The sequence below is a fragment of the Cibotium barometz genome, chromosome 59 (assembly GCF_041138505.1).
Source record: "Cibotium barometz isolate CiBa-2024 chromosome 59, ASM4113850v1, whole genome shotgun sequence".
NCBI classification, from domain to species: domain Eukaryota; kingdom Viridiplantae; phylum Streptophyta; class Polypodiopsida; order Cyatheales; family Cibotiaceae; genus Cibotium; species Cibotium barometz.
In genome coordinates this window covers 21,589,502-21,603,900 of record NC_141104.1, presented here as the reverse complement: position 1 = coordinate 21,603,900, position 14,399 = coordinate 21,589,502, and the positions used below count along the sequence as shown (strand labels likewise).

Genomic DNA, 14,399 nt, shown 5'->3' with positions numbered 1-14,399 from the left:
TAGGCGTAGCAAATCTTGCTGTTAGGTTGAAGCTGAATGCTTAAGTTGTAGGCTCGAGATGGATTGTTGTCTAGACTTAAGCGGGACTAAGGATTGTTGTTTTAAGGGGGTAATTTTACCTGCTATGACAACTTGAGTGTCAGTCTATGTGCATGGAGCCTAGAGGTAGGGGTAATTACATAGAACATCGGAAGGGCTCGGCCCAACACCATGCAATACTGTCTGATCATTTTTCACCAATACTGTAGCAGTGGCTTCTATTACATTGGAATTTGGAAACGCTTGGTCTTTCAAGGAGCTTGGGTTTCAATTAGATGAATGAGTTTTTTTTTTTTGGTAAGATTGTGTGGTTCTATGTAGTTACTAAAGTGCATTTGTATCTGATGGGCAGTTCAAATTTATGGTGGATAGCAAGTGGAGTCACGATGAGCAGCAGCCTTTCGTGACAGATTCTGCTGGCAATCACAACAATTGTTTACTAGTCAGGGAACTGGAAGGTGGGTTAGGGTCACAGGGTGTAGAAGGGCCAGTATTTGGAGGGAGCATGGATGTTGAGGACCGTGATATGCTCATAGAAAGGGTATGCATTTGATTGTCGTGCATCGGTGGTAGGGGGTCAAACGTTGAATTTGTCTGCAATACAGTAAGAAATACACTATTTAATGGAGAGGTTTGTGGTTTCTTGTGATTCTAGGTTTCTATGACAGGGTTCTCCCAGCCCCATGAGCTGCCATTGGAAGGCATCCAGAATATTTCAGTAGCAGACGTTGATTCATCACGGCATCTCATTGATAACTTTTTGACAAGCCATACGGCATATGAAATACTGCCTGACTCTGGGAAGGTAATCTAGCATTCCACTATCACGAAAAATTTGGCCCAATAAAAGCTATTTTACACACAAGGTGTTGGAAGACTAACTGCACTGCTTTGGCAGCGTGGTGCCCTAATTGACACAAAAAAGATGAGTTTTGGACAGGTGGTGGTGCTTGACATCTCTTTGCCAATTAAGCAGGCATTTCATGTGCTTTATGAGCAGGTTATCTGTTTCTTTATATGTGAAAGAGTCCTCCATTGCTGTTTAGATAAATGAAACATTCATAGCAAGAGATAAAAACTTGTTTCTCTGACAAAGATTTTTAGATGCAGGGAATCCCATTGGCTCCCTTATGGGATTCTGATCGGCAGCAGTTTGTGGGGATGCTGACGGCATCGGACTTCATAGCAATCCTGATGCAGGTAAACTTGAGCTGGCTTTTCTCACTGCACACTGAGTTTTTTAGCTATAGACAAGGTCTACTATAAGTTGCAACTGATGGGTTGCTGACCTCTGAGGTTGGAGTGTTCAAAAGGGGCTGTTACAACTGCTGAACTGCTGGCGTAGTTCTGTACTGTACTTGTAGCTACCCCTTGTTCAGTTTAGGACATAAAGTGTAGATTCACACTATATGAAACAAGCAACTGTAGTTTGTAACTATAATTTGCCTGTTTCAAAGCATTTACTTTATTCGTGTATTTCACATGGAACATGTGTTTGAAGGTAAATTTTTACCATTGCATATTGCAATACATGATAGTGTTTTTACTCTCTTCCATAGATTGGGAGCCAGAGGGAAATTTTGTCAGAGGAGGAATTGGAAACGCACACCATAGCGGCTTGGAAAGACGAGAAGATAAGGCTCACAGATAATATGCAAAGAAGACACCCCCTTCATTATGTAAGTGTTACTTTCTAGTTTTGTTGGCTATGCTGTATTTCACTTGCCAAGTGCAATGGGACGTTTTTTTTAGTTCATGAAACAGTTGGTGACGTGGTTGGTGTTAAGTGTTCCTTGTAGGGGACTTTGGATTGCGTAAGCTAGAGTTGGCTGGCAGCTATATTTTCCTGCAGATCCTGTTGGTAACTGGATCCGGAAGAAACGACCTCTGGCCCAACTATAGTAGGACCTCGGGCAGTGAACTTGGAGAGATCCCACAGCATCTTTTGCCCATGGGCTGTCCCTTTTTTGTTTACTTGGCCCATCTTGGGCGTCGAACTCAGCTCCATTTGTGAGGCCACGAAGCAGCACTGGTTATCAGGTCTTATCCTCAAAGAGCATTGGTGAATCAGGAGCTGTTTCACCCCCCTGCAAGATGTACTTTCTCTCATTGACTGGTCAGAGAGGTCTTGCAGTGGGGGACTGGATTGCCACAATGGTATCATGGAAGTCATTGGGCCAGTCCCTCAGGTACTTGTTGGTTGCACAGCAAGTATTGTAGAGTGCGACATGACTGACAAAGCGTGATCTGATTAATGTAAGAAAAATTGAGATTACTGCTAATTCCTTCTAACCAAAACACACAATAGAGAAAATCATGCAGGCCTAAGCTACTGATATTGCCAAAACATGAATTTATAAATTGAGTTCCTTGATATACATTGGTCTACACTAAGATCTCTTGGATACATCTGGGCATATCAACCCTGCGATGCAAGGCGTGCTGTCCTCTGGCTGTGCATTAATAAATTTAATGATAAATGCAAAAGAATTCTGCAAATCTGATGATCTAGAAGCCTTGGCTTGGCAGACTTTGAATGATCTACAAACGACTCTTGACTTGCCCTTTATGCAGTCAGTGGCTAAAGGGGTAGTTGGCTGCAAGGGTTGGCTGGTTGGCCAATTGTTCAATTGTGCATCATACATGGGACTCATTAGACCATTGCGAATCTGATTCTGGAGGCGTTTTCAGAAAACCCTAATTTTGAGCTATACGACCAAACCGAAAATCAGATTTGACATTAGCCGTGTGTTAGCCTCGCTCTGCCGCATCTGTCCATTCAGCTCTCGGCTGATTTCACCTATCCATACCTGTCCGTACAGCAGCCCGTACTGCCGTCCCGTCGTACAATTGTCCACCTACTGGACTCGCTGTACCCAAGTGCCCACCTGCTTCACCATACCTCTTCACTCTGAGCACATTTTCCTTTTCTCTGAAATTGGGTGCACCATTTGCAAGCATTGGATCCACATTGACAGGGATTTCATTGGAAATTGTTTGGAAATTTGAGGATTTTGCCCGGTTTGGGGCTTTTCAAAAAATTGGTCTCCTGCAGCACCAAATCGAACAATTAATTTGGGGCTTTTCGCATTGGAGGCTTGCTATTCGACATTGGGCTCGGAATTGGACCATTGGTGGCTTCTACTTGGCAGATTTGACATTTGGGGGTTTTTCTGCATCGGATTTGGTAGTACACTCACTTGTAAATCATGTATCCCTACACTTGCCATTTTTATACATTTGCAGGTCATACAAATCAGAGAGCTATTTGTGCCTATTGGGTACAATCAATACCAGGACACTTGAAGTGTAGTGGATATGTGCATTTGGTGTGGGATAGAGTATCTTTTGCAGGTTGAAATGGCAGGCAATGATGTATTTGGCATGATTCCAGTTGAGGATAAGTTGGATGGCACCAACTATCCTATGTGGGCATACATGATGAAACATGTATTGGTTGCCAAGAATTTGTGGGTGTATGTTCTGGAACAGAACCCAAACCCATGCTCCTGTTACAGCAGCAGCATAGGTTGTGGATGCAGGTGATGCTGTATCTTCAGGTGGTGATGTCACTTCAACACCCTTGCCACCTACACTGGAACAACTTAGGTGGGATGCAAAGAATGCTCCGGCTCATGCATTGATTGCCCTCTCTTGCAAGAGGCAAGTTATACCACATATCTGTTCATGCACTTCTGCAAAAGGTGCATGGGATGTACTTGCTTTGTTGTATCAGGTTTGCAACGAGGCTCAGTATCTATCTTCGAAAGAAGATTGATATTGAGCATATGGATGAGGGTGATTCTATGGGCAAATATCTCACTCGCATCAAGGATCTTAGGGAGCAGCTCATCAACATTGATGAGATCATTCCAGATAGTTCACTTGTATCTATTGTACTTATGGGGTTGCCGGAGTCCTACGAGGGCTTTGCTACCACTCTTCGTCTACTCATGAAGGGTAATCTGAATTTGTACACCTTCGATGAGTTAGTGGCTCTCTTATTGTAGGAAGAGTAGTCTCAGTGCAGATTTCACATTGTGAAGTTTTCGTTCGAGTTACGGCCAGTTGATATTGTGCCTATTCTTTCTATCTTTAGCAGTGCATTTGTCCTATCAACTACTTATTTGCTGTACTAATTCTTTCTATTTGCTACTTCCCTTAGTGCTAGTCTTCATTATGACTGAGTCTGCCCTACATCTCCGGAGGTTTGATAGAAACTCAGTACGAAGGGCTTTGTGTGAATATATGCTATGATGTGTGTGTGTGTGTGTGTGTGTGTGAGAGCATATCTTGATACAGAGTTCTACACCCACTATTGGGCACTGATGGATGTCATAGTATCTAGTCCATACTATGCATAATGGAGTTGATAGTTATACAGTCTTGTGGGTTGACTACCATGAGTATATAACATGCACGTTCCTAAAAGGTCAATTTGGGCATGTTCCTGGATTCATTTAGGTATATATATGCTTTTTGCGGATCAGGTGTTCGACGCCTTTGATCATCGTAAAGGTAAATTTGGGGCTTCATCCAGTGGTAAGCTTAAGGACAAACCACCAGTCCATTCAGATTCTATCTCCTCCAAGGAGAGTGACACCAAGAAGAAGAAGAGATGCAACTACTGTAGGAAGCTTGGTCATCTTATTGATGAGTGCAGAAAGAGGATTGAGAGTGAGAAGAAGAAGAAGCAGCAGGGCTTGGATGCTACAATGGACTCTAAGGAAGAGGCCAACTTTGCCCATGAGGGATATGCATTGGTTGTCACATGGAGTTTGCCTGCATCTTGTATGTCTATTTCAACTGGTGATTGGTACTTTGACAATGGTGCTTCTAAGCACATCACTTCATGCAGGTCATTATTTGCTACATTCCAGGATTCTCCTCGAGGTGGCATAGTCATGTGTGCCAATGATGCCTCTTATGCCATTAAAGGCAGTGTGGAGGTAACAGCTTGTAATGGAGACAGTTTTACTCTCTGTGACACTTTGTATGTGCTAGACATTAAGAAGAATCTTATCTCTGTTTCAACTCTTGCATTATCTGGGTTTAAAGTTCAATTCTCGGACCATTGTTGCTTAGTGTATGACGGAAGAGACACAGATTCTCTTGCACTTTCTGGGGCATTGGGCAGTGGCTTGTATAAGCTTGATATGTGTGACAGGAGTACACACTCTCATGATGCTATGGTTGCTTCCACTTCACGTGTGTTGAGTGACACTGAGTTATGGCATGCTTGGTTTGGTCACTTGAATTTCCCATCTCTTGTACATTTGTAGAAGCAAAATATGGTGCATAAGCTTCCTCCTATGCAGGTTCCAGTCAAGCATGTATGTGTGGGATGCATTCTTGGAAAGATGCACAAGAATTCCTTTCCTACAGATGGTACTATGAGGGCTGTCTGCCCATTACAGCTCATTCATAGTGATCTTTGTGGCCCTATGAGGGCTCCATCTTTTGGAGGACATCTGTATTACACTCGTTTCTGTCGGGTGTATGGTTTGAAGGTGAAGTCAGGTGCATTTGCAGCTTTCAAAGATTTCCGTCCCATGGCTGAAAATGCTTGTGGACACAAGCTTGTCACATTGTGTCAGATCGAGGGGGGGGGGGGGGGGGGAATATTTGTCAAATGAGTTCACATCTTACATGCAGTTACATGATATTTCCTCATCAGTGTACTACCTCTTACACTCCTCAGCAGAATGGACTTGCAGAGAGACGTAATCTTACACTTATGGAGATGGCACGTTGCATGCTCAAGAGCAAGGATCTGCCTAGTAAGTTTTGGTTTGAAGCGGTTATGTGTGCAAATTATGTGCTTAGCCGTTGCCCCATCAAAGCCTTGAAATCTATGACTGCCTACTATGAGGCATGGAATGGCAGGATTCTAGTGGTGACTCATATGAGAGTCTTTGGGTGTTTGGCATATGTGCATGTGCCCACACAACAAAGACATAAACTTGATGCAAAGGCAATCAAATGCTAGCAAACAGTCTTCTTTTATGCCAGGTCGAACACGTGCTGCCTCTCGTCATGCACATTTAGTACATACAGCTCTTGTTGCCACTGCATGTAATGAGGAGCCTCTTTCTCATGTTGATGCATTGGAGGATGACAATTGGGTTGCAGCCATGCAGTCGGAGTTAGACTTCATTGAGGGCATTGACTACGAGGAGACTTTTGCTCCCACTTCACATATGACCACCATATGTACAGTTATAGCATTGGCTGCACAAAGAGAATGGCATGTACATCAATTGGGTGTCAAAATTGCCTTCTTGAATGGTGATTTACAGGAGAAAGTGTATGTATCTCGTGGCTTTGTTCAAAAGGGTGCAGAACACAAGGTATGCTCCTTACATAAAGCACTATATGTCCTGAAGCAGGCTCCTCGTGCTTGGTACCAAAAGATTCATGCATACTTGATTGCCAAAGGGTTTCAGAACAGTTCAGCTGAGAGTACACTTTATGTCAGCCACATTGGGGACAATGTACTCGTCCTCTTTCTTTATGTTGATGACATGCTCATTACTGGCCCTGAAGAGGGTGATATTTCAGCTTTCAAAGCTGATTTATTGCATGCATTTGATGTCACAGATATGGGGCATTTGCATTACTACTTGGGCATATAGTTTGTCTTAGTTGAGGGGGGTATTATGCCATGTCAAAAAAGAGATATGTTGAGCAACTCCTTGAGCGTTTTCAAATGTCAGATTGTAAGTCTGTTTCCACTCCTATGGAAGCAAGTTTAAAGCTGTCACTTGAGCATGCTAGAGAGCCATTTGATGTTGCTACCTATCAACAGGCTGTGGATGCCTCATTTACTTATGCTCTACTCGTTTGGATATTCAATATGTTGTCTCCTAGTTGAGCAAGTTCATGCATTGTCCAAGCACTATGCATTGGCAAGCATGTGAACGTGTTTTCAAATATCGTAAAGGCACATCAAACTTTGCCTTATTCTATGGCACATCTTCTACATTATGCTTGCAGGCATACACAGACAATGATTGGGCAGGATGCCATGACACAAGGGTGTCAACCAGTGGTAACTGTTTTCTTCTTGGTGACTTATGCATTTCATGGCTCAGTAAGAAGCAGCCTACATTGGCCACTTCTAGTTGTGAAGTTGAATACAGGGCAGCATTTACAGCTACTGTGGAATGTGTTTGGCTACGACACCTATTAGCCGATCTTGGTGTTGGATAGCAGTCTCCTACCACCATTTATACTGCCAGTCAGAGTGCTTTGGTAGTTGCACGAAATCCAGTTTTTCATGCCCGCACAAAGCATATTGAGGTTCACTATCATTATGTCAGGGAAAGGCACCATGCAAGACAGATTGACTTGGCTTATGTGCCTACACATGCCAATGTAGCAGATGGGTTTACAAAGCCTCTTTCAAGGGAAAAGTTTGAAGCTTTCCGCAAAGCTTTGAGCTTACAACTGCTACCAGGGTAGTCTGCTACACCCTGTTTCCGTTCACACTGTTCACTTTAGGGAGGTTTGTTGACCATCTAGTCCTCCGGGAAGTTCTAGTGTTAACAGACCTACTCATGGGCATTTTTTCCGTATGACTAGACATAGGTTTTTTCCCGTGTGAACACACTTATGTGTGTTGGGCACTTAGTCCTAGGTTATATTGTACTTGTACTTGCATATCTTATAATTATCAAGTACACACTTTCCAGTGCCTCACACTCTCTCTCTCCCTCCTGTGTTTCTATCTTGGTGTGTGTGCATTAGGGTTGTGCTGGAGGTATCCTCCCCGACCCAACAACTACTTGGTTGGGCAATTGCTGGTTTGTAGAGATTGAATCTTGTGTGGGCCTCTGACTCTAGGGCCATCAACATCAGCACTTCATCTTTGAGATCTTCCACTAATCTACATTCCATACTCAGGGAAACGGGTCTCTTGTGCCACTTCCGGGTATGGAAGCTCTCAGGCATCCTTGGAAACTCCCTCTTGCTATGCTTCAACCTTGGGTGAACCCTCCACTTTCTCAGGCTTAGTTCCGTACGTCGTACGGACAGATTCGTACGTACGAATCGTACCGTACGGTACCGTACGTATCCGTACGATTAGGTACGAAAATCGCCTGTTTCTGCCCGTTGGAAGTAGCCGTTTCTGTCCGTTGGAAGTAGCCGTTTTCTGCCCGTTTTCTGCCCGTTTTTCTAGCCGTTTTCTGCCCGTTTTTTTTGGTCGTTTGCCTTCATCTCTCTTGAGTCCTTCTATAAAAGCCTCAAGGACCAAGCCTCTCCTCCATCTACTCCAAGCAAGCTTCAAGCACCAAGCCCTACTCCAAGCCTCTCCTCCACCCTCCTCCACCCTCCTCCAAGCTCCTTCCAACCCACTTGAGCCTCTACTCCAAGTTCTCTTCCTCCAAGCTCTTCCCATACTTCATCTTCTCTACGCTCTCTCCTCTACTCCACTTCAGCCCTTCTCTTATCCATCATGCCTCGGGAGAAGCATGAGGCTTTTGATTTGCATTGCCTCAATGTGGAGAAGGACACCAAGAAGTCCAACTCCCATCATTGGACATGCCGATATTGCGGCAAGTCATACACTAGTGGAACAACAAGGCTTCTCCAACACCTTTCGAAGATTGGGGGGCAAGTGGCCCCATGCAAGGAGATTCCGCAAAGCATTGCCGATGACATTTCGTGGAAGATGAGCCGCGGCTCAAATTCAAGTAGAGGAGCATCATCAACACGCGCACCGGCACCACCACCGGCACCACCATCGGCACATGATGAAGCGGCCACCGGCTCTTTCATTGGTGTATCCTCCACTGCCACTTCCACGGATGCACGGTCCGCCTCCGCACCGGGCAAAAGGCAAAGGGTGGTGGAGCGTGAAGGGGTGCAACCTCCTCTCCACCAAGTCACGGGTAGTGTGAGAGGTTCGGTTGCATTCCTTAAGGAGCGGCAACGCCTTGCGGAGATAGAGATTGCTCGCACCATTATTGAATGCAATCTTGCCTTCAATGTACTCCAAAAGGAGCAATGGAAGAAGATGGTGACGGCGATTGCAAATGTGGGCCCATGTGAGGGGTGGACGGGGGTCTCTTACACGGCTATGCGCACAAGGAAGATTGATGAAGAGAAGGAGAGAATTGATCGAGCCCTTGACCCGATTCGAGCCGCATGGACGAAGTATGGATGTTCTATTCTCACAGATGGATGGAGTGATCAAAGGAAGCGTGGCATTATCAACATCCTTGTGTCTTGCCCGCTTGGCACATACTTCTTGCGTGCGGTTGACACCGGGAGAAGGGGGAGAAAGACAACCGGGAGTTTCATCTACCGCCATATTAGGCAAGCGATCATAGAGGTAAGCATTATTTTACTTAAGTGTGGCTGATTTTGTCATTTGTGCAAAGCCCTCAACTCATATGATTTATCTACCATGTAGGTTGGGGCTCAAAACGTGGTGCAAGTCATCACCGACAATGCATCAAATTGTCGACGCATGGGCCGCTTGCTTGAGGAGGAATTCCCCACCATTGTGTGGACTCCATGTGCGAGTCATTGCATTGACTTACTCATGGAGGATGTGGCGAAGCTCGGCTGGGTGAAGAGGATTGTGCAACAAGCTACATCTATTGTCAACTTCTTCATGCTAAAGGTGAAGGTGCTTGCTATGTTTCGTGAGCATAGCAAGCTTGACTTGAAGAAGCCATCGGCCACCCGCTTTGCCTACATGTGGCTGGTTTTGGAGCGTCTATACGATGTGAGGCCCGCCCTTCGCCAGACAGTTGTTTCCACCATGTGGAACGATTGGGATGAGCACGTCACTGAAGAGGCCAAAGCCATGCAACGCGTTTGCCTAGAGGAGAGATTTTGGGCTAGAGTCCGAGCAATTGTCATTGCTATGACTCCATTCTATAGGCTCTTGCGGATGACAGATTGCGAGGGGTCCACCATGGGCCTTCTTGTCCACTTCTTTAGAGCTGCCCTTGTGGAGTTGGAGGCTTGCACAGACATTACATCTGAGGAGCAAGCACAAATCATGGAGATTGCACAGAAGAGATGGAGGTGGATGCACAAACCAATCCATGGGTTTGCAGCATTGGTACATCCAGCCTACAAGTCTCCAGTAGTTTGCACCGATAGGGAGCTTCGACAAGATCGGGATGCATATATGCTTCGAGCTGTGCCAGTTGATGAGCACAATGCCTTTCTAGAGGAGTTGGGCTGCTATGTTGATCAGAGAGGTCAAATCTCCTTTTCGTCTCCCACTTGCTGGAGGAGGGAGTCACTTGTGAAGCCCCTTTTTTGGTGGGACAATTTTGGGTATGGACTAGAGCATCTCCAACCCATAGCCTTAAGGGTCCTAGCCCAGGATTGTTCTTCGGGTGCATGTGAGAGGAACTGGAGTTCCTATTCTCTCATACACACGAGGATACGCAATCGACTGAGCACACGACAGTTGGAGCGGTTAGTCTACTGCCGCACTAACTTGCGCATGATGCAGGGCATTCTTAGTATGGGTAGTCCCAAGCAAGTAAGTGACAAGTCTAGACTCTAACTTGTCATGACTCATAACTTTTAAGTTTTGTGTACACTGTACAGACTCTAACTTTTGTGCCTTAATGTGTAGGTCAATGTTGACACTTTCACCTTGAGGAGTGAAAACTTTGCAAGTGTCAATCAACAACCTGATGAGGAGGAGGAGGCAATCTTCATGGAGCTCTATAGTGAGCTTGTGGCAGCAGATACTCGCAGCACCAGGAGTCAGCATGGACGGGGCCGAGCAGTTCGAGTTCATAGGCCTCCGCCTTCGACATCGGCAAAGGGTGGCCTCCTCACGTATGTGAGGTGGGGATCCTCGAGCTCCAATCCCCGCCTTCATGATGATATTCCATTGCCCCCTCATGATGATACCCCACTGCCTAGAGAGCCCTTGTTTGATGATGATGGCAACCTACTTAGCGAGAATGATCCCCAGAGTGTCTCGTCCACCTTCGAAGAGTCCTCTTCAGAGAACTCTCTTGATGGACACTCTAGTAGTGATCATGCAGATGTTGGTGATGATGTAGACTTTTGATATGTTATAGCTCTCTAGGCATTGGGCATCTATCTCCTTCTAGCCCATCGATGATGTATTGTAGTATGTAGTATCATGTATGTACGCATGTTGGCGGTCGCCCATGCCATGAGTTTTTGGCCTATCCTTTTGTAGCAATTTTGTACTCTAATGGCATGATGACATTATGTTCATGGTTCTACTATTTTGTAACTTCTTGTCTACAATTTTTAAGTTTAGGAAGTATTTTTTAAAAAAAAACGTACTAATATCGTACCGTACCTCAAAAAATTTTAAGGTACCAATTAGTACCGTATTTTATCGCACCGTACCGTACCGTACCTTTCGTACTAACTAACCATGCACTTTCTTGCCTTGTCTACAGGCTTTGGTGTTGCCACTATTGCACCTTGGATTTCTCTTCGCCAATCTATCTAACATGAACTTCATGTCATTCATAGTCTTTTTCTTGATTTCGGCTTTGTGTTTCTCTTCTTGTCTAAGCCATGCTTGATGTGCTTTTTCTTCCTATGGTGGTTGTCGTCGCATACCTGCTTGCATCGAGCTTGGGGTTCCTCTCGTTCATACTGGGCTTAGCATTCTTTTCATTGCTGAGAGAGCTAAGCTGTGAGTTCTTCATCTCTTTGATAATACTCGGCATTTCACTCTTTGCATTCGTGTTTGTACCAAGCTTTATGGTCTTCATTTTCCTGTCTGTAGAACTTTTGCCAGATCTCATACACTTGCCATAACTTCTCTATCAAAGCTTCCATGCCGTCCAAGAAGTATGCTGAAGAAGACTCTTACCTACCTAAGCTTTGACCTAATTTGCATGCAAACAATTGCAAGACCAAATGCAGAGATTCGATTAATGCCAAGAAAAATTGAGATTAATCCTAATCCTACATTCTACTTAGCAAAACATGTTGGAAGGTCATGGTGTGGCCATCTATATATCACGAGCTCAACTAGTGTTGTGGACATTGATGGCTTCCGCACTTATGCCACTAACATGGTTGGTGAGATTATGGTTGATATGCCGCCAATGGATGACAAGCTGTGTGACAGCCACTTTGGAGTACTAGACTTATGGCATAGTTATAGCGTCAGCTCATATAGTCGAGGTCACACTATGGACCGACCATTGTATGTTATTGTAAGAGAATACTTTCTTTTATAGTATGTACTCTTATATAGTTTAGGACTCGGGTGTATCGTGTGTCTGATTCTGTTGCTCTCTTCTCTATCTCTACTCTGAAACCCTATCGCACAGGCATAAGTGTTCTTTAGGTGATATTAGAGCCTAGGGACTTTTTTTTCTTTTTTTATCACCGTGTGTATTGGCTACTTGGATAGGGTAGAGCCCTTAGCTTCTAGGAGTACACAAGTCAGAGTTGGGAAGTCACTTTTTGGGTTCTCGTCTCGACCAAGCATATTGGAAGGGCCTGTCCAAAGAAAACGAAGAAGCATAATAGTAAGGGCAAGGAGAAGTACAAGGAGAAGGCCAGTTTGTTTGTTTGAGTAGTAACGACGACACTAACATCGTCTTAGATTTATCCCCCACTAGTGCTGCAACTACTCGTCACTTGACATGGTCTAGGAGGTAGTCCTTTGCGGGCATGATATGATGATGTGTTGAGGGATGATTCATGGACATCCGTTGCATATACCCTTTGATGGAGGAGCCTCAGAGGCCATAATCTGAGATTGTGTGGTTGAGCGGTTGAAGTAGTCCTAGCCAGTGCCAGTGGGGCAAGCAGAAGAAGTCAAACTAGTTTCGGGTTGCAGAGGCCTTTGTTGGATGCCCTAGTTATTAGTTTGATGACCTGAGCTCCTGAAACTTCCACCAGGAACTATGGTGCAGATCAAGTGGCTGGGACCAAATGTTGTGACAGGTTCGGGAAGAAATACGGAAGGCACAAACAAAGCATGTCCAAGAGTTGACAAGCATCGTCTGGATAGTACTCTCAAAGAGGGAGGTTGGGTTTATTTAAAGATCATGAAGCAGAGGCTTAGGCAGTTTGGGGAAGTTGCTTCTAAAGTAGCTCTGAAGAAGAAGGGTCCATTCAAGATAATTTAGAAGTTCAGTGATGTAGTTTTCAAGCTGTAGTTACGGAGCCATTAGAAGATGCATCTGCGTGTTTCATTCAATCCATTAGGCAGTTTGGTTTCATGAGGATCAGTTCGCGGATGACATTGTTGAGAGCTTATCTAGAGGCCATGCAGCTGAGGACAGCTGCGATGCATGTAGGGGAGAATGTGACACACCTATGGGTATTCAGGCACATCTTCCAAAGCCTGACATCAATTAGAAGCATCATGTGGTGTGCGCAGCCATTGGACAGGAGTTGTGGAAGACAACAGCCAGGCAGTGTGCTGGGGGTAGTCTGACAGGTGCTTGTTTCATGTGGCTGTCAGCCAGGTCAGCACTGGTCGTGGGCAACTAGTCCTCTGGAGCAGGCTGACAGCAGTTATGCAGGCCAACCAGCACATTAGTGCATATATACGTGCATAAGGAATTCATCATTTTCAGCTGCATTTTCTCAACGCTACTCTCTACAAAGCTTCTTTACATGCATGTTTGGCCAAGGGGACCTTCAGCAAAGCATTTGGACCGTGAACATTCATCTACATTCTCAGCCTTCTCTTTTACTTGAAGTACAATTGTGACACTTCTTCCTTGTACAAAATATAGAATAGTAGTTTAGGACTCTCGTGTGTGCTGTGTTGTTGATTCTGCTGCTCTCTCCTCTTATCTCTATTCTCAAACCCTAGCACATAGGCACGAGTGTTCTACACATCCATTGAGGCAAGAGTGATAGTCGTGCATCCACAGGCTACTTCCAAGCCATGGGATTCCCACTTGGAGCTGATCAGTAGCCTCACAGGCTCGCAGTTTTGGTGAGCTCTGTGCCATGAAACCATAGAGGGGTCTGCCACGCTTCCTGCAGAGTGTGTCGATTGCCATGTGGATAGGTCTCTTTCTGAAACCGATCCCGTCAAGTGGGAGTAGACTCCGTTGGACACCCAGACGCGTAATAGCACAACTTAAATATTTATCACAATATGAATGGACAACTCAATAACAACTGAAAAACTAAAAAGAAATAAAGATCAATGGACACCAGCACTGGGGCCGGAACGTGCCGACCCCCCCCCTCAATATATATAATATATTATTGGGAGTATTTAAGGGGTACAATGTTCCATGGGTTCGATGAACCAGATGATGTCCATGTACAACTGAAATGAATACAGTTACCAAACAATAGTCTTGAAGTAGACGTTCGAAGTAGAGTGAACCACTTGAAGAAGTCTAGTCTCTACG

At 44.9% G+C, this 14,399-nt stretch overlaps 2 protein-coding genes across 6 annotated transcripts in view; both read left to right on the top strand.

Annotated features, from left to right (window-relative positions):
- LOC147605600 (sucrose nonfermenting 4-like protein) overlaps positions 1-14,399 on the top strand; it is a 55,183-nt gene that overhangs the window by 20,181 nt on the left and 20,603 nt on the right. For 3 of the 5 annotated variants that reach the window (XM_086793684.1, XM_086793686.1, XM_086793687.1), the window contains 5 exons: positions 392-580; positions 695-844; positions 980-1,039; positions 1,150-1,239; positions 1,599-1,718. In XM_086793684.1, coding sequence (XP_086649810.1) covers positions 392-580; positions 695-844; positions 980-1,039; positions 1,150-1,239; positions 1,599-1,718 — 609 coding nt within the window. Of the gene's footprint in view, positions 1-391; positions 581-694; positions 845-937; positions 1,040-1,149; positions 1,240-1,598; positions 1,719-14,399 lie in introns of all 5 variants that reach the window. The other 2 variants (XM_086793682.1, XM_086793685.1) reach the window with 1 other exon arrangement.
- On the top strand, positions 8,422-9,541 carry LOC147605601 (uncharacterized). The gene has a single exon (XM_086793688.1). It carries the CDS (start codon positions 8,498-8,500, stop codon positions 9,404-9,406), a length of 909 nt encoding a protein of 302 aa, XP_086649814.1. The 5' UTR covers positions 8,422-8,497; the 3' UTR covers positions 9,407-9,541.

Coding starts and splice junctions, on each gene's coding strand:
- LOC147605601 (XM_086793688.1), top strand. CDS start 8,498: ATGCCTCGGGAGAAGCATGAGGCTTTTGATTTGCATTGCCTCAATGTG.